The sequence below is a fragment of the Gracilinanus agilis genome, chromosome 5, assembly GCF_016433145.1.
Source record: "Gracilinanus agilis isolate LMUSP501 chromosome 5, AgileGrace, whole genome shotgun sequence".
Classification (NCBI taxonomy): domain Eukaryota; kingdom Metazoa; phylum Chordata; class Mammalia; order Didelphimorphia; family Didelphidae; genus Gracilinanus; species Gracilinanus agilis.
The window spans coordinates 264809288-264835674 of record NC_058134.1 but is presented as its reverse complement, the minus strand read 5'-3'; the positions used below and the strand labels follow the sequence as shown (position 1 = coordinate 264835674).

Below are 26387 nucleotides of genomic sequence, written 5' to 3'. Positions count from 1 at the left end.
CAAAATTACAAGCCTTACAAAAATGTTATCAGCTAAAATTTCAAGGACTTTAAATGTAACTATCAAAATTATTATCTTTTGCTATAAAAAGAATTTCAATTTCCTTAGCATTTCAAACCACAACCAGTTTCTGACTGAATACATGAATTCTTATGGTTGAAATATATATATATATATGCTTGATAACCTCAAAAGATTTTATTACAGAATCAAAAACTGAAATCAAAATTCTATCTTATTCTTATTCAAAACCTCCCAAAAGCTATGTATGTGATATAATTTCTATAAAGTGCCAAACACAATTTAATAACCAAAGAGAATTGACTTAAACCATATTAAAAAAGTACTACAGGTATCCTGACTTTACAGGTGAAGAAACTAACACATTTCTCTCTTATCTCTAAGCCACGTCTTCTGTGCTTCTCTATTCAATTTAAACTATTAACCATTTTCTCCCTTTCACCCTAGAGGCCAAGATTATTATCTTTAAACCTCCTTTATTTAGGAGGCTACATTATATGGATACAATGTTGGGCTTAGGAGTCAAAAAACCCTAGCATTGCCTCCTGATACTATTACTTGTGATGTAACCAGTGGTCAAACTACTTTGCTTCTCTTGACTCTTCTTCCAAAGTTATCCAATGAGGATAACAGTACCTCAACCTAACTCACACAGTTGTGAGAAAACAAGGTAACAAATAAGTGCTTTGTATGTTTTAAAACACATTATATAAATATTAGCAATCATTATTCTACAAAAAATCTTTCTAACACAACTAGGTCCATGAACAGATGATTCATTTGGAGAAAAATGTCTGTTTCACATGGAAGAACCACAACAATTTATAAAAAGTAAAATAATTAACTTCACAAAGAGTCAAACAGTTAAACTAACTTAAAAGTTTCTTTCAAATACCTACATTCTATTTGTGGCTGGGAAGGAAAAACAGCAAAGACCTAGTGGTCTTCATACAGATAACAGATAAAATTCTACCGACTTTTTATTTATTATGCAAGAAATTAGTTCCAAAAATTTCTAAGTTTCTAAGCTAATCAGAAAATATACATGAATACCAATCTTAACCTTAAAAAATTGGCTAATTTCATGAAACAATAGCAAAATTTTGCCATTTGGGTATTCTAGAAGAGATCTCTCTTCATATAATATGTTATTTTGGTAAGATTTTTTTTTTTAAATTAAGCTACCTCTTACCGATATCACTGTACGTGGAAGACGAGGTCCTCTGTGAAACTTTGGGTTCTGTATTCTAGGCTGAGATACAGTGTTAATACTGACTATTGAAAGATTGCTTCTTGGCACAGGCTGAGAATTGTTGGGAACTGGAGGAGAAGGTGGGCCACTATTACTGGACGTTTCCTAAATGAGGGGGAAAAAATGAAGATTGTTAATTTTAATGTTAATTTTAAGTGGAAAAAAATATTTTTTATATTATTTATGCTATTAGGTATTAGGTATTAGGCTCATTCCAAGTCAAATGAAAAACATCAACTCCAAATATAGAGCTTAATAAAAACAATGCTAACTTAGCTCAATATTGCCATCTAGAGGTTCAAGGCCCCAAATTACCTCAGATTTAAAGGCTCTTTTGTTAGCTAGAGATTTAAGTAACTCTTCACGAAGCAGCATTTCTTCTTCCTCTTCTTCATCTGCAAAAGGTGGTTTGGGAGGCTGTTCAGGGTCTTCTGGAGGAAGGGGTGGAAGAGGAGGAAGAGGAGGAGGAAGCTCAAGAGAAACACAAATACTCTCAACATAAGGCTGGCTTAAAGGTGGCATGGCCTAAAGATGTTTCAAAAAAAAGAAGAAAAAAGATGAGTAACTAACAAATGTAATTATAAACATTAGAAAAACGCTTTAATGTGGAAAGAACTTTATTGTTATTTTAGGTATGATTGCATTAAATGCACAATTAATTTTTAAAAGCTCCTCTCATATGCCCACCATTTAATTTGGATTAAAAGCTCCTCCTCACACATTATCTTTGAACTTCTATGTACCTAATTTATTCAGAGTCAAAGGCCCTACAACTTTTCTCATAGCCAAGAAACTGTCCCCAAACTATTTTCTCTTATTTTCTGAAACCACGAGGAAGACGCAAGGAAGAAAATACATTATACTATACTATACATTATACTGTCCTATACAGCTGCTCTTTTCTCATTGTATTTTATAAAGGTGATAGTCTTGCATAATAATTTTTACGTACACTAAGACCTCATTTTACTTGACCAAAATGTTCCAAGACTCTCTGCATAAGTATTTCTTATATGAATATACCACGGCATTTCACAACTTTCTCAGGCTTATCAGAGTATCACTGCTCTTGAACATTGGAGCCATGATTAATAACTAAATAGTATTAAAGAAACAAAGAGAAGTGCACTGCTCTGATGCAGATACAACTTTTTACAAGTGAAAACTCTGGACAAAGACTGATGCTGGAAGCAAATATTTAGTGTTCAGTAATGTTACGGTTCATACTAACGTTCCCCAGAATAAGAATGAGTGTAGTGTGATTGGGCACACTGCTTCAAGACAATCCTGCTTGGGAAAATAGCAGGATTTAGTGCATAATTTAAAAGATTTTTTATTCTTTTGTCTTTATTTTTTTCAACTGCCAATGTTGAGTGTGCTTTAAAACAAGGTCCTACTATTTATACAAAGATAAAATTAACCCAATGGGGCTTTACTTTCCTTGTGTCACATAGTCTAAAACATGATCAATTTTGGAAGACAAAGTTTGACTCTTAAAAACAAAATTTTGGAAGACAGAATTTAAAATAAATTAAAAGGATGCTCACAATTCACTGTGCCAAGATGCCTTGATAGAAGTCAGATAAAGATTAGGAGAAAAATTGAGGCAAAATCTTTACTGCCTAGATAAGCAAAATTCAATTCAATAAAAATTTGGCACAATGATTCATGCCTTAGTAAAAGAAAAACCAGGAACTGTATTTTCTAACTTTAAAAATCCTGAAAATAAAAGTTTACACTTCACTTTCTTTCTTTGTGGGAATTACTAAATAGTAGAACTGCTTCTAGTGAAAAATTTCTAAGGAAAATATACATAATTAATAAATAAATCAAGTCTAACAAAATCAATGAAGCTATTTTAAGAAGGTAAACTGGCATCTGGGTAAAAACAGGTTATCAATCATTTTTGGTAACAGTTCTCTCAACTAAGATACACATAGTAAAAATACAAACATACAAGACCGAAGTCATTTCCCAATAAATAAGTGATCAAAGGCTAAAAGCCATTCACAAAAATTGCAAACAATTAACAACAGAGGAAAAGATTTCTCCAAATCACTAATAAGCGAATTGCAGATTAAAACCCTGAGAACCTAATGCCCATCTAGCAAACCAACAAAAACAAAAGATGGAAATAATTGATATTGGAGTGAGTAGCTATAGGACAACATACACATTAACATACTGTGCAAGGACTGGGAAGTAGTCCAACTATTCAGGAAAACAACTTTTAAGTATGCTAAAAAAGTGATCCTTTGACCTTCTTCCCTAATGGATATATATCTCAGGGTTCAAAGGTAAAAAGAAAGACCACCTACATGCCAAAACACTCATATTTGCTACTTTGTGGAAGCAAAGAACTGGAAACAAAGTAGATGTCCATCAAATGGGAAAGAATGGATAAAAACTAACTATGGTACACGAATACAATGGAATAGTATTGTGCCAGCAGAAAACAATGATTATAAATTTGGACACTTGGGGAGACTTCCATGAACTGATACGGAATGAAGCAAGCAGAATTACAATAATTACACAATAGAATAATGTTGTATAATTAGAAAGACAAAACTTAGCCTCAGACATGAAAAGGCCATGGAAGACTAGAAGAGTAAAATCCACCATAAATGTATATGCTACTGAACACAAATATATTAGTTAATTGGTTTTAATTAACTATTTGGCTTTGAAAAATCTTTATTACAGTAATTCATTGGGTAAGAGAGGGATGTATTTCAACATGAATGGGGGTGTAAAAGCAAAAAATTTCCCCTCAACAAAGAAGATATAATTAAATGTAGAGTCTATTGTTCAAATCTTGATACTTTTGAAAGCATCTTTTAACACTCTTATCATCAGTGTTCTGTGAAATAGTAGATCAGATAATCCAAAATTCTGACTCAGTTTTGGAATGATGATTTTATTACAACTATTTGCTCAGGCTAATCACAAAATCAATTTGTATTTTCATAACCCAAACCAGCTTAACTACAAAGAGATGTCCCAAACAAAGTATGCCAATACAAAAAATAAGAAAACCAGAATAGGCTTAAAAAGTGACTGAGGGGCAGCTCAGTGGATTGAGAGCCAGGCCTAGAGACGGGAGGTCCTAGGTTCAAATCTGGCCTCAGACACTTCCCAGCTGTGTGACCCTGGGCAAGTCACTTGACCCCCATTGCCTACCCTTACCACTCTTCCACCTATAAGTCAATACACAGAAGTTAAGGGTTTAAAAAAAAACAAACAAACAAAAAAAAAAAGTGACTGAGTATAATATATAAATTTGTCTGCAGCCACACTCCTGAATATCTACTATATACACTGAATAAACATTACCTGCTTTCAGTAATTCCAATTTAAATACCCATTCATTATTAAAAATGGCATTTTTGATAGTTTATTTATACTATTCCACACAAATGAAAAACTTCTGAAAGAGAAATGAAATAAAACGTACCAAAAGCTGACTTACTGAAACCTGAGGTGGTGGAGGCAAAGAAATAGGTGGTAACGGAGGAAAATATCCCAATGAACACTCAGGGAAGAAAAGAGGCTGTACTGGAGAAGCAGCTATAATAAAACATATTCATTTATTGTTAACATTTTTACTACAGAAACATTCTAATAATTTTAAGATGTTTGAATTTAATAAAAGCAAATTTCCCAGAGACTATGCTAAAGCATAATTGTAGATTTTATTTTTTTAAAAAAAAAAAAAAGATGCCCTTTAAGAACTCCACCTCTCACAATCTTATAACTTTCCACAACTGGCATAGTGGCAATCTGTCTTGGACACTAGAATAGTCTCCCTTTTCTCTGCCAAACACTCAAGTTCCTCCTCCTTAGGAAACCTTAAAATTTCTCACAGCATTTTACCATAGAATTTCCCTCAACTATCCTTGTACACATAACCCAAACACTGTTTGAGCTAGAAAGAATCTTAAAGAGATCATACCATCCAATTTGCTTATTTTCTCCTGTTTAGGCAATTTACTTATAATCTAATCTTTTTCATATCAAATATTCCCCCTACTTTCATTGACAATGAGTATAGTCAATGAAAAAGGAAAGACAATACTGGGAACTACAAGGTGGGTTTGATTTTTTTAAATGACATGTTTTATGTTAACTGTTTTCTAATTTTATCTATCTTATTCCCCATATTTTTTTCCTCTTTGTATTTTGCTAATAAAAAACCTGAAATCTCTTGTCATTCTCCCTCCCCCACTTCTCAGGGGTACTAGGCACAAATCCGGTGATACATTAAATATTTGAAGAATATATTTTACAGAAAAGGAAAATAAGGCTAAGGCCCAGAGAGGGAAAGTAATTTGGCTAAGATCATCATATATGTGCATACCCATGGCCAGTATCTGAGCCCAAGTTCTGACTGCAAATCTAATCATTCTTTCTGCTAATTATTTCTACCCATCATTCCCCCATTTGCTAAGATGCTTAGGAGCAAGGCTTGTGTTATTTACAGCCAGCTTCCTAGCATTGCAGGTTCCTAAAAAATGTATGCTGAATGAACACCAGCTTTCTACATAACTCCACGATATAGAGGTAGTAAACAATGTACTAGTTAGTACTAAAATAGTCTTATTTATTGTCTTTTTATAATTAAAAGACAAAAAACCACCACCTTAAGCATACCAGAAAGACATTACAGAAGAATAATAAGTATGATAGCCAACACACTCCTTTGCTACAGTGAAAGATGTAAAGGAATTAAAAAGGTGACAGTTAGCTTATAGGTGTCTAATGAGAAGAGCCACAGAACAGGATTTTAAAGACTTAACTTTTTAGTCCCAACCCTTATCTCACAGGCAACTTCTAGCTATGTGACTTTGGGCAATCACATAGTTGAATAAGTTTCTGAGTGGTAGTTTCTACATCTATCCTCAGGATCCAAAAATATAAGTTGGAAATACTTTGAAACTACCACATAATATCTATTAATTTTTAAAATGTCTTTACCTGGAGAGTGTGTTTCACTATCTGTATCCATTGACTTTGTACTTAGAAAGAAAAGAACACTGCCTTCTCCTAATGAGCTAATGTAGAAAGTGCTTCTAAATATGCAGTAATTTGCAACATAAGATTTTGCAAAACAGACCTAAATTAAAATGAGAATTAAAAACTAAAATGAACTTTTCACATTGATCTCTCTTAGGATACTTTTCTAAAATGCCATTTTTGGACAACTGTTTGGCACAATGTTTTGGTTTCTTTGTGAGAGATCTCTATAACTTTGGTGCAAACACAACAGACCCAAGTAAAAGAAACTATTAAATATTGGGACAATTTATAAAAACATTTGGTCCTTTCAAGTAAAAGATGTTTTTAGAGACAGTCCAAACTAGCTATCCTACCCACTGAACACTAATTCTGCACAACACTGCATTTGTTTTTAAATTTTTCAGCTAAATAAAAACTTTCTGGTTTGTACATTTACTACAAAAGTGCAAAAAAAAGTTAATTTTTAAAATGTCTTTACCTGGAGAGTTAGTTTCACTATCTGTATCCATTGCAACTTCTTCATAATTGTCATACTGATAGATGCCTCCAGCACTATCAATAGACTGCTTATCTAAAGATCGTCTCAGGTCTGTATCTGAAGACTAAATACACAAGAAAAAACTTCGCTCAATTTACAACACATTTAAAATGTTTTTGTCTTATTAGGTAAAATATATCTTAGAAAGTACTTCTACTAAAAATAATTAAATAAGCTGACAAATAGGCAATATAAGTATGAATAGAGATTTCAATTGGATATGCATTTCTTTCCCAATTTAAAGAGAAGCCAGTTTAATAACAAAGATATTGTAGGTTACATTTTCAAGAGCATGAATAGTAGAAATACGTTAAATCAGATCACAGACCTAAAATTTAAAAGGACCTGAAACTTGCCCAGGGCCACAAACATAGTGTCAGTGACAGGATTAGAAGACGGGGCTCTTAGCAAATTCTCAAAATTTTTAAAAACCAATAACAAATTTGCACATTTCTCTAAAATGAGATAACCAATATATGACTCAGACTTTAACCTTTGTACACTCAATCAGAAACTAAACATTGTTTAAACTACAAAAAATAGTTTATTTCTTCCCTAAATACTAGATTAGTTAAAGCTAATAAAATTTCAACAATTCTAATTTGCAAGGAATAAAATACACTAATGAAATGCAAATTGTATGTGTATATACACAAATACAAACACACACATCTCTACTTTTTAAAACATGCTTTTAGTGGTTTCCTATCTGAATTATTAGTAATGAATGATATTTTGTCATTATTTTATAGGAAATTTATTTTCCTCAGGATCCCAACTAAAATTTAGTAAAAGTTTTTCATCAGCTTTCATCAAATTAAGGTAGGTGTTTCAGCATATATACATGTGTATATACAAACATTAAGACAGAAGTCTAAAAGATTACAACTCAAGGTCAAAAATCTCTGCAATATAGCCCACATATCCAAGTCTGATCTCTGAACTAAAAAAAAAGTATAGTCTCCTATGTAAATTCTAATCCAGCAACTTCTTCCTTGTTTTCTCTTAACCCATCCTACTCTTTAGCCCTTATTGAAAAAGTTTCTTTTCCATTTCTTCATTTCCCTACAGTCAAGCAAATACAATGTATTTGTTAATCTTGTTAGCCTATACCTGCAAATGCAGGACACTAGGAGTAGGCATGTTAAAGGGTTAGTAGTGGTCTTCTGTTCTTGAGAAGGCCTGAAACCCCTCTTTTGCCAAGATTGATCATGCCTTACTTTGCTTCTTGACCTCCTCTTTCCCCCTACTAGCTTCATGAACCGATTGTACTGCTCTTCTTGATTTGAAAGATCTCGAATTTTCCGTATTTCCTCTTCTCTTTTTCTTCTCTCCTCTTCCTCGGCCTGTTTCCTCTGATCCTCCTCTTTCTGTCTTTCTTGTTCCTTTTGCTGTTGTAATTTTTTCCATGCCTTTGTTTGCTGTTTTCTCAAGGCCTGTTTAGCTTTAATGGAGAAATTTAATTGAAAAACATTTTTAATTGAAAAATACTGAAGTATCCCTAGAAGTGAATTTTTTTGAGGAGCTTCAAAGAAGTTTCAAAAAAGCAATAATCAATAGTGGACTACCACCCTTACTTTACACTTAAGTACCCTTTTAAATCACCAACTTTTTAGAATACACAACAATTCTGTAATCTTGTGACCCAGTCAGTGTCACATTCTTTAAATTGGCATCTGGCAAACTTAATTCCATAAGAAAGAAGTTCAAAGAAAAAAAATAATCACCTGTAGTGCTAACTTTTTTGGCTGAGTGGGTTTTTGTGCTGGTTTTAATTTTTTGCTGAATAGTTTTTGTCTTTGTCAACTTTTCTTTGCTTTCCTTCATCACCTGCTGTTCTTTCTGTTGCCACTTTTTACTGGCTGATTGAAGAGCCAGTAGGCGAAGCTGCAACTCAGAAAGTTCCTCTTCATCTTCACCAAGTTTCTTTAAAAACAAGAAAGATGCAATTATAAAATTTCTTTTAAAACATTTCAAAATGCTATTGCAACTCTGTCCTCCTTTCACCTCCCCAAAGCTTAGTGCTTTCAAAGTAATGAAACGTTTCCAAATTTTCAAATTTATTGATGTTTCAGAAAACGTCGTATTGTTGTTGTAAACATCTAACACACATAATAGCAAAATGGGAAAATTAAGTCGCATACAATCAAATATTTCATCTTGATTCAGGCTTTTCAAGTGAACCCAAGCAAAAAGTAGGAAAGTAAAAAAGAAAACAGTTAAAAACTACTAATCCAAGTGTGAATAAGTGAAAGAAAAGCCTGAAAAAAAAAGTTAAAACTAAATTTACTGTGCCTTCCCAGAGGAGCCAAAACATAGGTGTTATGACACCAGATGGATGAAAATGGCTAAGAAAACAAAAATTTATTACATATCTACTCATATTCCATGCATAAATATGCTGGGAGTACACAGTCTAATCTGGGGGACATCAACTACATATCAACAAGATATACTGGAGATTAATTCCTTTGAGGGAGGTAACTAGCATTAATAGAGTTCAACAAAGAACTCTTGCAAAAAAGTACAATTTCAGCTGGCAAGGAAATCAAGGGAGATAGAGGTAAGGTAAAGAGAGAGAATTCCAGACAGAAACTGACAGTGAAAATGTTCTGTTCGTGATCATAGTGACATGTTCAAGGAACAAAGAGGTTAGTGTCAAAATGAGAGTGTAAGACATAAGAAGACTGGAAAAGTATCTACTAGAGGATACCAATAAAGAAAGAAGGAAAGATAGAAGAGCCTCTTAAAAGACACCTTGGTTCCAAGTCTATGATTATTACCCTACCACAATTATGTCACTGTTCGAGTGTGAACAGCTCTCAAAATTCTACTACAGGAAGTCAAATTTCCCCATTCCTGTCATGGCTGTCACTGCCCTCTATAAGAAAGAATCTATAAGAATGCATCAGCTGGCAACTTTGAAGAACAAAGAAAGGTGGAAAATGGAAGAATTCACTGCCAACTCCACAAAAACATTGATCTTAGCAAAATATTTAGGTTCCACATCACATTACAAGCTTTAATCCAAAAAGAGAAGCAGTATGGCATAATGAGAGCTGATCTCTGACAAAACAAGGTTCAGTTCAATATTAACACAAAGGGCCTATGTGAATTTGAGCAAGTCACTTTACCAACTCTTGGTGCCCCAGGTAGCCAAGACAAAAATTGCAGAGGAAATTCAATCTACATTGGTAGGTATTTCCTCAAAGGAAATTTTCTACACAGAAATAATCATATATAGTGTTTTTTTAAATCACACCAACTTTAAGAATATTTTTCCTATTACATTTTAAATATAAAGATGTTTCAAAAAGGAAAAAAAATTATACGCCTGCATTTATATACCTCCCAAAATTTATGCATACAAGTAAAATTGATCAGAAAGTATTTTTTATTTCATTTACTAATCACTAATTTCATAATTTTATAAACAATCTGAAAGTCAACATTTTTCAATTGAATAGTAGGCAAAAATTTCTAATGTCAGTAGTTTATCCATTTTTAAATTTGCATAAATTATAATTTCCACCCTACCTACAAATATTTACCTTGATATCATTAAAAAATTCACTGACTCTTTCTTTTGGGGCCTAAAATGAAAGCAATAACACTTGGCATCACAGAAGTTATTTCAAATTCAGCTCTGACAGTAACTACCTGTGAGAGGAAATCACTTAACTTCTCTAGGAGTTGGTATCTTTATCTGTAAAAAGAAAAACTGTGCTAAATAATATCTAAGGTCCCTTTCCAGATCAATGGCCTATGAACTAAAGGAAATGTGTTTTGTTACTAAAGCCAGATACCCCTAATTAGCAAATGGTACTCAGGGCAAAACCATTGTAAATAATTCCTTTCCCAAGTATCATAAGATATTTTCTTGTCTGACAGGAGGACTAAGAGCAACTGGAAAATAAACAATTTCTGTTTTCTGGAAGCCCAATGTTCTTATAGAAAACTCTGAAACTGTGGGAAATTGATTTGCTTTGTAAAATATAATTTTTAAAACCATTTCAGCATATATCTTTGATTTATTATGCTTGTACAGAACTCTGATCCAATACTTTATGTTGACAAAATTCAACTCTGGTTTACATAGAAGCTGAGTATGCATCAATGGGTTTTTTTTTTCAAGTTTATACCTACATCCCCCCTCCCCCCCAGTTTTAGGGAATTCAACCTATATTCAAGCCATTATAGTATACTGTCTCTCCAAATCTTGCAAGTTAATTGGCATTGATTTAGAAGAATAAATTTAAAAAAAAAGTTAGTACTTCTATCAAACATAAAAAAAATAGCAAATCTTGGGGGTTTTTCTAACTTTTATAAACTACCATATATTCTGATTTAGTTAAGCACATGACAACTGAATCTCCACTGGGTAGGCATTTTTTTAAGTTCTTCATACTGTGGAAGCCTTAGACTCCCCTCTGAAAGGGAAGGGTATGTCATTTTATTTTGTCTGAAGATCCAATAACTTTCTGTAAATAACCTTCAATAACCTGAATTAGTAAAATAGTTTCTTTCACGTTGAGATCCCAAGTACCATATGTAAATGCAAATGTTTTGACTTGTTCTGTCAAGATCCTAGAAAATTAAAAGAACCTCAAAATAAAGTGTTAGTTTTGTCTCTGCACCAAGTTGAGACATTATTATTAACATTCTAAATTAAGAGAGCTTAATGAAGAAGTGTATTTCTTAAAGCCTTCTCCATCTTCAAGTATTTCTTATTGGACCTAGTGTACAACTAATGCTAGAATGAGTAACAGTAGGAAAATTTCTGTGGTAGTTACTACTGTTTAGTTACTTGGATTATTTCTCTGGAATCAGAGATCCCTTCTAATTCCCAAATAATCCAATTCCTCTTTAAGAAAACTCAAAAGAAAAGCAGTCTTAATAAAAAATGTTTATACCTTACTCAAACCACACAAAGCAAATTCCTTACCTTTTCAGAAAGGAGATCTGAAGTGCTAATCTTTCTTGTTAAACTTTGTTCTTTGTCTTCTAATCCTTTAAAATAAGAAAGCAACTTCTGAATGGTCATTACACACATTAAAATTATGGAAAAACAATGTTATTTATGCCAATATTAAAACTATGGGGCTATTAAAGTTAACACCAAAATTCAAAACGAAGGGCCCAATAGGTTTTCTTCACTCATCACTTAAATGAAGTGCTAGTATGAAAGGTTTAAAAAAAAAAAAAACCTCCTATAATACATTCAGGTCAATTTTTTAATGTTAATATTTTGATCCATTTTGTTCTGTTTTAAGTAAAAAAAAGAAGTGGTCTAAAACTATTTCAAGACATAAAATAAGTATTCTCAAACACCTTAGATTGTTTTGGGGGGAATAGGGGATGGTTTCATTTTTAAGGATTCTACAAACTTAGAAAATAAAATAGGATGAACTGTCACCTGGAAAATGTGAGCATTTAATTCACTCACAGACTATACTAAGTTGAAATCTTGAAAAGTCCTCCTTTAATCCACAGAGCAGATACAGCATAAGTAGAGATACTGCAAAGTTTTATAATTTAAATTCATTCACACTCATGTCCAGATTTTCCAGGATTAGGCCCAGATTTCTGGTAAACTGGTAGAACAGAGAAGCAGATGGTAAAACATTTGTGTTCCAAACATGATTCTACTGCTAATGTGGGCACTGCTCATTAGCAACAAATCCATCAAACTTATTTCAAGTAGAACATGGATTAGTAACCAAGTAGCATTAGACTCAAGGAAAAAGCTAAGGCATTCCACAGAAAAACTTCAGAATATCATTAACTACTTTTTAAGTTTTAGAAACCAAGGTGAATTTGAATGTACAATTTAACAAGATTTCAAGAACTAAATATAAAAAGTTCTGGCCATTACTCCCACATATTTAAGTCTCTATTCCACACAATCCAAACTAGCAGACTGTGATCTAAATAAAATGGAAGCATAGGAAGACCAACAAAATCTGGATTCAAGTTTTAGCTCTAGCTCTAGTTAGTTAAAATATTGCAGAAAAGTAATTTAAAACTGGAAGCAAAGCAGGTACACAATGATTAAGCCTGGCTAAACAAAATTATAGTATAGGCATATAATATATCATGGCAGTATAAGAAACAACAGAAATAATTAAGAGAAAACTAAGACATTTACAGAGTAAAATAAAAAAAATTAGGAGATTAATACAATGGTTGCAATAATATAAAGAAAAATGTTCCTGAAAGACAACAGAACTCGGTGCTATCATCAATCTTGACTCTCAAGGAATGCTGGAATATGTCTCCCATCTCTCAGCACTGAGCTGGTAAACTATATGTACAAAAATGAGGAAAAGCTTCAGTCATGGCCAATGTGATGCTTTTTCTATAAAGCTGGGGAGGAGACAAGGTTGGGAATGGCAAAAATGATTTTTAAAGAGTTTCTTCATCTGTGAAATGGGAATAACAACATACTACCTTCCTTACAGCATTGCATTATGGATATTTCAATGAATTTGTGATTTCATGCACTGTTTATATTTGTACATATTGTCCAAGAGTGAAGATTATACTCCATCTATGCCTCTCCTCCATATTCCCCCATTCGTTCTCCACAGGGCCCAGGCAATATACCTTTCCCTAGATCTCCTCTTACTGCAGACATTAACAGGCAATGTGGACTATCCATCAATTATCCCTCACTCTTTCTAGTCGAGTATCACTTTGGTTAGATTCTTTAAACTACTTCTTCTGTTCAATTCTTAGTTAACATATTGACTATTCATGCCCACCATGACCCCTTCCCAAAGTCCAGAGAGTATCCTTCAACTTTAATTCTTCAGAGAGTTCCATGACTCAAAGTCATAGGGGCTTCAAGAGAAAATTGTTAATTTCTAAAAACTGGGAATATTTCAAAAAAGTTAGTTCCTAAAAGCACTCCAGCCCATTCAGCTCCTCCTGATCAATTCTGGGCTTTTTTCATTGTCCATTAGCAACATCTGGCCAATATATTTGTAATAATACAGATCACTATAGGTTGTCCATTCCACTATCATAATTTAGGCAATAAACTCTTAGATTGTTCCCATGCATAATTAGACCAAACAAGGAATTATGAATCTCATTTAGGATACTCTGCAGTATTAAAATACTTGATGCAATCAGCACAATTTAATCCATAAACAGGAACAACTGAAGAAATTCATCATCTATAAAAATTCTTCAGTTTGTACTCTAAGCTAGACATCCTCCATGACAGTATCAAACACCTTTGGTAAGCATACCTTTATCTATTTTATGCTTCACTTGATGATGAGTATCAAAAAAGATCTCTGTGTTATTATATCTTCATGGAATCTTTTAATTCCCTCCTCAAACCTCCACATTAAGGATGACATCCATGCATGCAAATTTTATTCCCATAAAATTTGTAAAAATGAGACTATATGTCTTTTGTTTCCTTTTTTGACAATCAACTGTCTTTAAAACTAATCACTCAATGCTCCCGAAATTGTGTTGTATAGAATTCCTGTCTGTGTACTTAAGTCAGGTTCAGCTACTCTTCTCATGTTTTCTTTACTGCCATTCAATTTCTTCATACAGCACATTGAGGACTATAATATTAAGAGTCCAAATGCTTGTTTATCTTTACATTTTTCATTTTGTTATATAGATTGTGGCATCATGGGAAAGAGAAGTAAGAATTTTGTAAAGAATGCTATGTTTAAAAAGTGCTTAAATTTAAAGTAGTACTGCTAATTTTTAAATTCAAAATGTCAAACCTACCAAAAAAAGAAGAGGAAAGTGTGGGGAAGGAGAAAGAAAGAGAAGGCAGAGGAGAAAGTTGTAAGTAAGGGGAAAGGAAGGGAAAAAAGGAGAGAACAGAAAGAGTCCTTAGAACATTTTTCCACACACTGTGACTGAGTGTACCTCATTAGAGAAGATTTAAGAATAGAAAATGAGAAGTGAGATAACCATAGAACAAGGGTCAGTAAACTCTATTCTCCCCTTCCTCATTCTTTTGAGGATTTTAATACAAATACCTCTGAGGTGGTTCAGACCTTAAGTTTCTTAGTAGCAAAGTAATCAGTTAACTACATAAGCAGCAAAGGGAACAAGATAGAAATGTCTTTCCTTTACAACCTGTCTAGAATAGCCTTCAAGACTACTAAAATTCATCTTAAAAGTGATATTGATATAAATTTCCGTTGCCTGGTGTAAAGCCTAATTATTATCACCAGCTGAAAACAAAAAGGAAACTATCAAATATTGCCAACTCAATTATATGCAAAAACCAGTACTGGATCCTAAAAGTAGTCAAACTCGATCATGGACTATGATAACTGACCTGGAGATCACCAGTACCACTGTTAAATCTTTAAGTTCTTATATAAAAACTACTTTTCCTTTTTTTTAAGTTTAGGAGAATAAAAATGAAACAAGTTTCCATTTCCAAGTTTTCCACAAATCACATTTTTAAAGACTAATGCAAAAATATGTAAATAAAGCTAATTAAGACACAAAATGACCTTAAGAGGCTGTTAGAAAATGACAGTGGTTCAAGGGTGAGTAATTTTAATCCCACCAACATAAACTACAACACTTCTATTTAATGGACTATCTTTAAGGGCTACAGCTGAAAAACTGTCACCCTGAAACCAATATGTTGATGAACCCCTAGGAATTTAGCTAGATTGGTCCTCTAACAACAAACATACAATCCATCACTTACATCACATTATGTGAGGTGAATCAAACCTCCTTTGATTCTTCTAAAGTAAAATAAAAGAATTACATCAGAGAAGTACCATACAAATGAAATATTCAATTCAGTTACCTTGACTGGATTCTGTAGGTTCTGATTTTAGGCAAAGCTGTTTTGTTCCATCTTTAACTTTTTTCAATCTGTTTTTGTCTCCGGGTAAAGTCAATTTCTGCCTGAGAGGTTTTAGTTCAAATGCCTGAAAAGTTTTAACCAGTTTTTTCTCCTCAGGAGGTACTTCTTTTACTGGGTCCTTTACAATACTGACATTCTCTGCAATTATTTGGTCCTCAGAATTCAATATTTTAGCATCATCTTGCATATTTTCCTCTTTGTTACTCAAAGCCAGTTTTTCATCCTTATTAATACATTCAAGTTCCAACTGAATTTGCTTGTATTTTAAAAGCAAGTCTTCAAAACTTTCTTCCCCACAGTTTTCATTTTTGGACGAGTAACTCTGCTTTCTTGATGGAGACCTTCCAAAACTTTTAGCTGAACAGTCCGTTAAGAAAAATTGGTTCAACAGATTTTTTTCCACAATTCTACTTAAGATACTAAACTTTCAAGTGAATTCTTCCTTTTTGCTGAAGGTCTTCAACAATATTTTGCATGAAAAAAAGAATTCTAAAATTCTTAGTTTTGTGATTCCTAAAAATATTAATTCAACATACACAAATAAAGCTGCTGCAAATTCCAGGCAATTGCTAAGTACTGGGGATAAAAAAATGAAAAAAAGACATAGTCCCCACCTTAAAACTATTGGTTTTAAGCCACAGAACACAAATACCACCACAGAACACAAACAAGAATGATATGAAAGAGAATGGAAAAGAAGCAAGGCAGAGATCCAGAAACAATGCTATAGGAAAATCTGAGGAAAAGAGATCACTTTCAGCTGGGAACAACAGGGAAGGCTTCATGAAAGAATTGGCAGCTGAGTAGGCCCTTTAAAAAAAAGGAGGGAGTGCTTTCAAGACATAGAAAAGTACAGGATGTTATCAATGACCAGGTAAAGAAAGTAATCATCAACTGCTATTCTATCATTTAATAAATGCCTGATGAAATCTCTGTAAAACTATTTGAGTCAAAGCTTAACTAAACATTGATAACTGTTATCTGAAAATCATCCACCTGATTATTTTAGGGTGCTAGCCCTAGCTTCAACGGCAAGTCAGTCAAGCCGCAGGTGGTCTATATCTGAAATATACATTAAGAGGAAAACAGAAAAATGGTTCTTAGGACCCTCTACAGATAATCCCCAACACAATTAATTGTGTTGTAAATAATCAAGCTTGCACATAATCAAGAAATAACCTAACTTTCCTATCTTTAATTGGTTTCAGAAATTGAGAATTTTAGGAATTTTTTTTTTAATAAACCCTTATTTCTGTCTTAGAATCAATACTGGGTATTGGTTCTAAGGCAGAAGAGTGGTAAAGGCTAAGTAATGGGGGTTAAATGACTAGCCCAGGGGTCACATCTAGGAAGTGTCTGAGGCCAGATTTGAACTGAGGACCTCCCATCTCTGGGTGTGACTCTCAATCCACTGAGCCACCCAGCTGCCCCTAGGAATTGTTTTAAAAACATAAACTGAATTCTATTTAAAAGTGGGAAGGTAGAAGACCTACAATTATCAGATCTCAAATTACACTGCAAAAATAATAATTATAAAACCTAATCACTATTCCATTAAAAAAACAGAAAGGTTGGTCAATAAAATATGTTCCATACACGAGACCTAGAAGAAACTAAACCTGGTAATACAGTGTTCAATAAAACCAAAAACTCCAACTACAAAGACAAGAATTCACTATTCAGAAAAATCTGCAGAGAAAACTGAAAAAAGTCAGATATAAACTAGGTTTGGGGCAATTCACACCATGAAACCACAATAAACTCCAAATGGATAAATGACCTTAGCTATAAAAGATCATATCATAAACAAACTGAGAACAAAGAAAAGAATTTCTTTAATAACTGTGGATAGGGAAAGAGTTCTTGATTAAACGAAAAGAGAAAATTTTTACTGTACAAAATTAAGTTTTTGACAAAATCAAGTTAACTAAGGGAAAAAAGCTTCAAAGCAAATTTATCTGACAAAGTCTGATATTAGATATAATAGGGATTTATAAAAATTATATGACAAACTATTCCTCAATTAATGATAAAAAACATAATTAAACAATTCTAAAAGAAGACAAAATATCAACAATATTAAAAATGGTCCAGGGGGCAGCTAGGTAGCTCAGTGGAGTGAGAGTCAGGCCTAGAGACAGGAGGTCCTAGGTTCAAACCTGGCCTCAGCCACTTCCCAGCTGTGTGACCCTGGGCAAGTCACTTGACCCCCATTGCTCACCCTTACCACTCTTCCACCTATGAGACAATACACCGAAGTACAAGGGTTTAAAAAAAATAAAATAAAATAAAAAAATATTAAAAAAAAAAATGGTCCAAATCACTAGTAAGATAAATGCAAATGATAAATCATTGGCGCGACTGTGAAAGGACAGGTGCACTGAAGCACTGTTAAAGAGTAAAAATGGTGCAAGTGATATGGAAAGCATTTTGGAACTAACCTCAAAAAGTCACTAAAACTGTGCATGCCCTTTGACACAACAATACCATTACTAGTCATATATTCCACAAAGAGATTAAAGATTGAAGAAAAGGGCCAAGATGTACAAAAATATCTATAGCAGCATTTTGTTGTGGTAGTGATAACAAAGAACTAAAAACAAGTAAATATATGAAATGGAACATTATCCACTTAACTACATGTTATATATGTGTGTATATGTATATACATATATGTGTACATATATATAAAATATATATGAAAAAATCAAATGGCTTCAGAGAAACTTGAGATGGCTTGTATAAAATGATGCAAAGTGAAGTGAGAACAAGAACAAGCTATTCAATAACTTCAACACTGTAGGGAAAAGAACTATACAAAAGACTTAAAATTATGATGAAAGCAATGACCAACCTTAACTCCAGAGGACTGATGATGTATCATGCTTCCCACCTCTTGGCAGATAGGTAGACTAAAAGCACAAACTGAGACATATCTTTACAAACATGGTCAATGTTTGCTTGAACCCAACTGTTACAATATACAATATAGGGTTTTTATTTTACTAGGAGAAGGTGGATGGAAGTTATGTGGAGGATTGGAGAATAAGAGTGATACAAACAAAAAAAAGAACATCAATGAAACATTTAACATACACAAAAAAGTATAAGAAAGTTCAGAAGGGGACATGATGAAGTAAAAGTAGTACTGGAACTACCAACTTAAATTTAACATACACACTTGGAGTGTAGAGAATCTCTATGTAATATTCATGTTTCCATACAAAATCCTTTTTTTGGTATAACGAAAAGTTCATGTTTGTCAACTTCATAATAACAGTATTAAATTTTTTAAACAATTCAAAATTTTAAAACTAATTTGTTCACCTTAAACATTGCTTATGTTTAAATTTGGAATCAATACAATCAGCAGATTTAGAACCGATACAACAAACAAAACAATCACAGTGTTTTTAAAGAACATTTTCAAAAATGATAGGACCATAAAGACAGTACTCATTTTGCATTTTAAAATTTTTTCTACCTATAAAGAAATTGTCAAGTAATTTCCAATACCCAACTGTTAACCTGCCCCATTTAAAATCAAGAATCAAGCTGATGGTTAAATGTCAAACATTTCTTATAAAATTTTGCTGAAATGTTAAACTTACAAGTTATGTATTAGTTCAGCTATGACTTTAAACTTAAAAACCTGTTTCCTTATATGTAAAAAAACTAAGGGCAATGCTTTGTAAACACCACACATATATTCATTCTCATTCTGTGGGTGTATGTGTGTCCCTATATTTAACAAATCTTATTCAGAAAACAGCTAAAGTAAATAAACCCAAAAGGCCACCAATAAATCAAAAAAAAAAAAAAAAAAAAAAAAAAAAAAAAAAAAACTAAAGGAAAGCAAAGAAAGGGCAGAACTTACCCCAAATAAGAAAAGGTTGAAAAAAATACTAAAAAGTGTTGTCTTCCTCTAGAGCAGTGGTTCCCAAACTTTTTTGGCCCACCGCCCCTTTTCCAGAAAAAATATTACTTAGTCCCCTGGAAATTAATTTTTTTTTAATTTTAATAGTAATTAATAGGGAAGATAAATGCACCTGTGGCTATCACCACCCCACCTGGATGGCTGCAGCACCCACCAGAGGGGGTAACACCCACTTTGGGAATCACTGCTCTAGAACCATGATGGCGAACTTATGGCGCACCCAAAAAGGGCATGTAGCAGTCACCCATCAGAGCTCATTATAAGAATGGCAGAGGGAATGGGGGAGCTGCTCCCTTCCCACTTTCCACCTTGCTGAGGACATTTTTTCACTTCACCCGCCCCTATGCCCAGCAGCCCAATGGGAGTATTTCCTCCCATCTGAGATAGGGGGAGGGAGGGAAAACAGCACATAGTCTTTAAAAGGTTCACCATCACTGCTCTAGAGGACCCACCAAGTATCTCCCACAAATGAAATACTCATAACATTTGGTAAATAAATGAATAAAGCTTCTTTAAAGCAAACCATGTCACTAACACTCCAAATCCTAAATCTAAGCATCTTGAAATTTGCAGTTCAAACAAGAAATAAATGAGCTGTTATTCCAACAACTGAAAAGGGAGTTTCAAGTTCCAATTTGCACTGGAATTGTTTCACACTGAAACAGTGCCTTGATCAAGTCAAGCCAAGCCTGATTTCATAATCTTAGGCAGCTATGCCTGCCTACCACCTATCATTTTTTAAAAATACAAATACAAGGAAATACAGAAAGACCTCTATGTATAAAAAGCAAACTAGAAGAGCTGGATCTAAGCTGGAGAGCAGGAATAAACCTTAGAAAGAGTCCAACCCCCTCTTGTAGATGAGGAAACTGAGGCACAGAGTAGTTAATTGTCTTGCCCATTTTTATATGTGGTATTAACCATACACATACAGAGGAAAATTTAAAAGTTTCCAAAATTTGGAAGGGGACATTGATCAATTTTTTTTATTAGACATTTATTAATATTCGTTTTTAACCTGTTTACATACTTTATGCCCCTACTTTCCCCTTCACCCCCCGCTCTACATTGATCAATTTTTAAAAATTTCTTGGCTTATACTTTTTCAAAAGCGAACAGTTTTATTGATTACTTTCTTTGTATTTTTGCCTGTTAACAGATACTAGTTTATAATTTTTTTTGAAAGAAGCATCTATCCACATAGAAAATATTTAGCTGAGTCTTGAAAACAAGTCTAGCTAAAAGCTTAAAACTAGGAGCATAAAGTATTGCAAAACAAGCCCAGGCTCTGTTCCCTAGGAGAGAGAACATGCAAACCACTATGTATAAATAAGCTCTATTAAGGTATCTCAGAGAGAGGGCAGTATGATGAAGGAGGACTGAAGCTTATTACAGAAAATGGGACTTGAATGAAACCAGAGAAGCTTGGGCCAGAGATGAAGGGGGAAGCATTCTAGGCATAGGGGATAGTCAGAGAAAATGCTCAGAGAAAAGAGATAGGTCAAGTGCAAGAAGCAGCAAAGAATCAATATTACTGGATAGCAGGGGGAAGGGAATAAGGTGCAAGTTCTGTAATTTCATCCAATTCATATCAAAGACTCAAGTCTATGTGACACTGAAAAAGTCAATTAACTCCAGTAAGCCTCATTTTAGAGGACTAGACTCAATCTGAGGTATCTTTCAGCTCTAAAATCAGAAGATCAAAAGACAAGTAAAATTAAACAAAAAGTACACTGTACAAACAGCGGAAACATCCACTTTGTATCTATGAAAGAGAACCATAAACACTATTGCATTCTTTTTTCTTACAATTTCTGCAGAATTAAAATAGCTTTAATGTATTTCTTCAATTAAAAAACTGATAGCCTCTAAATACTAAGGATGTTCAAGAATCCAAGAATTTGTTGGTCTGGGTAGTCCTTTCACCAACAAAGACTTTTGAAACTATTTTGGGATTGCCATGTGCAAAAACTCCATCCCTCTGCAGCCAACCTGGTGAGGCTCCTCTCCAGATTTGGCTGGGCTGGTCCCTGAGTGACAAACTCATAGTGTATGGTGATCTGAAACTTATGCTACTTGGTAGGACCTGCCAATGCTTCTCTTTCGTTTACAGACTTAAAAACCTTGAGTCATCTCCATGCCACAAGGTAGACTTTGGCAGAGGAAGAATATGATGAGCCAAAGTAAATAGTTTACTATTCCAAATTTTGTTTGCTTATTTCACAAAGGTGGCTAGGAATTATGTTCCTTTTCAAACTTACATACAAAATTCATTCCAAAGATAGGTTAGTGATACTTCACCAATAGAGGAATACAGCAGAAAAACAATGTAAAGTATAGAAAAATCATCCTTTAGGTACAGCAGCAGCAGTGGCAGTTGTAGAAACTGTTCCATAGTTTTAAATATATAATTACCTTTTATTAGTTCAGCTCCCACACTTGGTTGTCTTAAAAAATAGGGAACAATCTCATCCATTCCTCATTTTTTCTACTTTTAAAGAAGTATTAAGCAATGAAATATCCTTTTCCTTTCCACTTTTCTCTCACATTGGGGATATTAACTACATAATAACTGATAAATGGGGAGGGGGAATACATCTTTTTTAAAATGTAAAAAATTAAATCTCATTTCTCCAAATCCTTGAAATTGAAGAAAACTTTCTTTTTTTTTTTTAAACCCTTACTTTCTATCTTAGGATCAATTCTAAGACAGAAGAGTAGCAAGGGCTAGGCAATCAGTTAAGTGACTTCCACAGGGTCATGTAGCTAGGAAATGTCTGAGACCACATTTGAACCCAGGTCCATCCACATCCGAGTCTGGCAAGCTCTATTCATGATACTACTAGCCACTCCCAGAATATTTTCAATAAAGTCTTAGGGGAATGATAAAAGAGGGCCATAGTTGTGTACACAGAGTAAGAGAATATTATTCAGTTTTTGAGGAATATTTCTATCATGTTATTGCTATTATTGTTACTCCTATCTGCACATGTATTAAAAAGGAACCTTATATCATATGTAATTTCTGCCTCTGGAAGCTGTTACATTAAAATTAAGCTATACTCAGGTCAATGTATACACTACACTGATGAGCCATCATTTACCAAACTAATATCATGCTCTCCATTTTCTTCACATTATTGAAGTTTCTGAGTGTGATGAACTTTTCTGTTTTGTTTTGTTTGCTTGAGGTTTTTTTGGGGGTGAGGTAAAGATTCTTTCCTTTTATTTGGGCTATCAAGTAAGGACCCTTGGATTCAAAATATTATCTGTAATTAAATAGTTTCTGCTGTGTAACCAATGTCACTTTTCAATACCTTAGAACAGGGGTCAGCAACGTATGGCTCTCGAGCCATATCTGGGTCTTTTGAGGGCCAGATATGGCTCTTTCTGCAGGAGCCATAAAGTCCATTTTTTTTTCAGGCGCTGTTACAGGAGCGGCACTGTGAGCACTGCACAGCTCTCACGAAATTACATTTTAAAAAATGTGTTTATGGCTCTCACGGCCAAAAAGGTTGCCGACCCCTGCCTTAGAACAATGTTGGCAAACCTTTCAGAGACTGCGTGGCCAAACTATACCTTCAAGCTGCCCGTGGGTCCCTCGCATTAGCCCAGAGAGCAGAGGAAGTGTTCAATGGACTGCTAGGAGGAGCATGTGAAAATTCTCCTCAGGTGCAGGTGAAGAGGGGGAATATAGCAGCCCCCTCCAGCACGTGTGGCTTGTCTTCACCAACAAGGCCTTAGAACAGAGAGCAGTGATGGGCACTTTAGCTTGGTATGTCAAAATTCACCAAAAAACCAAGTATAACTCAGGTGGTGTGTCACTTCAAGAAAAAAAACATAATTTCACAATATTTATAGTTTAAATAACAAAAACGTGTAATTGTAATATATAACTGTATTTAATAAACCAAAAGAAGTAAATTAATATAGGTAGAATTGTCATCTATAGTGCACAAAGTGTCTACACTACAATAAATGTTTCATACTTCTCTGTGGCCGCCACATGCCATTGAAAATGGCTACACATGTCAGTGTTAACATGCGTGTCACAGGTTTGCCATCACTGACATAGAGCATCTTGTTTAACTAATATAATAGAAAAATATTTCTAGCACAAAATACAAGCTATTAAGTACAACCAGATTTGAAATTTCTTCAGTTTGATTCCTCTGCTAATTAATACCTGTATAATCTTAACTCTCCAGGTCTTGATTTCCTCATATGTAAAATGAGGAGGCTGAACTTCTGAAGTCTTTTCAGGTTCTAAATCTATGATCCTATGATCCCAAGTCATCATAAAAATCATCAAGAAAGAAATTAACTAGAGTTAAAAATCTCAAGACATATCTATTATGAGGACAGTCCACAGAATAGAACATTTTTTGATTGCTTGTTAGCTAATTCATACAGCAGTGCTACTTCCTGTTAATAGACATTTTAGGTCCATACTTTTCAATCTATCCTTCTTATACTATCATTTATAAAAGCTCATAAACTTCCATAAAATGAGCACAAAAAAAAACAAACACATCTGGGACAAGATTAGTTTTGCTTTCCCTCCTCCTTTTCTGAATACACTGAAATACCAATGGTTTTACAGACAGTAACATTAGGTCAAAAACTAAAGCTTCTGAATGTCAAAGTTTTTCAAATTAATATCCTCCTATAACAAGGCTCCTGAAGGTCTCTCCTAACCATTTCATTCTATGAAAACCTACATGAAGGAAAGTAACATAGCAGAAGCCTTCAGTTTTACTCGAAAAAAAATGTAAAATGTTAACACACCCACAAATGAATCACTTCATTATGGGATTCCTGCCAAGCAAAATGGTTAAAATGAAAGTGCTTAGTAAGCTACGCCTATGTAATTACCACAAAATAAGCTAGTCCATAAAGTCTGATATAGTTTGGAGGGGGTTTTGTTTTATTTTAAAGTGCTGGGCTTTGAAGTAGACCTAATCTCAAATTATTAGTCCGCTAGTTTCTACCTTAAAGTAAGGGTTCTTAAACCTGAGGCTGATGATTTTTTAAAAAATATTTTGACAACTATTTCAATATAACTGAGTTTCCTTTACAAATATATGTATTTCATTTTATGAATTTAAAATTTTATTATAAAAAAGAGTCCAGGGACTTCATCAGACTGTCAAGAGTTGATGACACAATAAAAGTTGAGCAACTGCCTTAAACAGAAAGGAAAACATGTTTAAAAAGGAAAAATCTAACAATGAAATGGACCATCTATGGACACAATGGCTTTCAAGCAAAAGCCAGATACCTAGTCCAGGATTCCTTAGAAAGCATTCTTGTTCGTTTTTACCATGCCATAGATATAGATTTTGTTTCTACACATTACCTCCTCTCCCCATGGTAGACTATAAATTCCTTGAGGGCTAAGGAATTCCCATCAACTTGATAAAGAACTTGACACATAGGATGTTGACTGACTGACTGACTGACTGACTGTACAAGAGAACAGCCTTAGGCCCTTTGCAACAATGATATTAAATGACATTAGGAGCTTTAATCTCTCTGTGTCATAACCCTAATCCTTTCTCAAACTCCAAAACCTCTTCTAGTTCTAAATCATACCATTCTGTTTCAAAAGAATGAACACTAATTCCTAAGAACACCAGATTACTCACCCTATATTCACATACAGGGTGGTAATTTGAAGACAGTAATTTTTTAAAAATTAAAAGTTTAGCCTTCCCTCTCAATTTCTCCCAAGACCTTAACTAGGAGTCAAACTTCCCTTGTCTCTCTTTCATACTTACTTGGATTTGAAGATCTCCCTCTAACAAACAGCAGACATCAAAAGAAAAAAAATGGAAGAGACTATAAATTCAAGGCGACACAATTCTTAATAAATGGGAGCTTTGCTGTAGCTCTGCACCGAAATTTTTTTCCTTCTTTTTTAAAGACATGGAGAATTATAATTTTGTTTCTGCAAATGTGCAGAGTAAGGAGAAAATTTACAATTAAAATCAGTTACCTGCTCCAAATTTTCTATTTACTCACTGTATGTAGTGTATGTATTGTATTCCTCCAAATGTAAGTTCCTCAAGGGAACTGATGGACTTAGGTGGTATGGAGTTTTGAGGGGTTTTTTTGGTTTGGAGTTTCTTAAGTGATGGTTTTGTTTTGGTTTTTGTCTTTTTATCCCCAGTGCTCAGCACAGCCCGTGGGCACTTCATGTTTGTGGAACGAATTGTAAAAGTAGACAAGTCAATGACTATCCCACATCAATAAAACAAGACATATATTATTACCATGCTGCTCCTGGGCATTACTTTTCCCAAGCCTTTGACTTCGGGGAAAAGGAAGGGGGAAGGGTTGTGAAAAGAGGGTCAGGGGATCCCCGAGCAGCAAGGCGGGGCCGGGTCCCCAACTCCGACCACCCCCACGGAAAGGATACAGCTCTTGCGAGGAGAAGGCTCCCTCCAGCTCTGGCCGCCGCTGCTGAAGCCCGATCCCCCTCCTCCCGCCGAGGGCCTGCCGCCCGCCGGCTTGCCGCCCCGGTCGCTGCTGCTGCCTCGCCCGCGGCCCCAGCGGCCTCCGCCGCGGTAGGGCCGGCCTCGAAAGCGGAAGCGGTCCAGGGCGATGTGGCTGCGCTCCCAGAAGGACTGCCGGGGGCTGCCCTCCGACAGCGAGGAAGACGACGCCATCCGCATGGGGGGCGGGTGCGAGCGGAACGGCTCCTTGGGCCGGTAGCCACCGCTGGGCCCGCGTAGGGGGCCACGCTCCG

At 34.5% G+C, this 26387-nt stretch overlaps 1 protein-coding gene across 1 annotated transcript in view; it reads right to left on the bottom strand.

Annotated features, from left to right (window-relative positions):
* The window catches only part of ZFC3H1 (zinc finger C3H1-type containing), a 100980-nt gene that overhangs the window by 34481 nt on the left and 40112 nt on the right, over nt 1-26387 (bottom strand). Inside the window, exons 2-10 of the mRNA XM_044679194.1 lie at nt 26058-26382; nt 15640-16056; nt 11776-11840; nt 8558-8756; nt 8051-8274; nt 6771-6894; nt 4731-4843; nt 1589-1798; nt 1214-1378 (exon numbers count right to left, since the gene is read on the bottom strand). Coding sequence (XP_044535129.1) covers nt 1214-1378; nt 1589-1798; nt 4731-4843; nt 6771-6894; nt 8051-8274; nt 8558-8756; nt 11776-11840; nt 15640-16056; nt 26058-26382 — 1842 coding nt within the window. The remainder of the gene's footprint in view (nt 1-1213; nt 1379-1588; nt 1799-4730; nt 4844-6770; nt 6895-8050; nt 8275-8557; nt 8757-11775; nt 11841-15639; nt 16057-26057; nt 26383-26387) is intronic.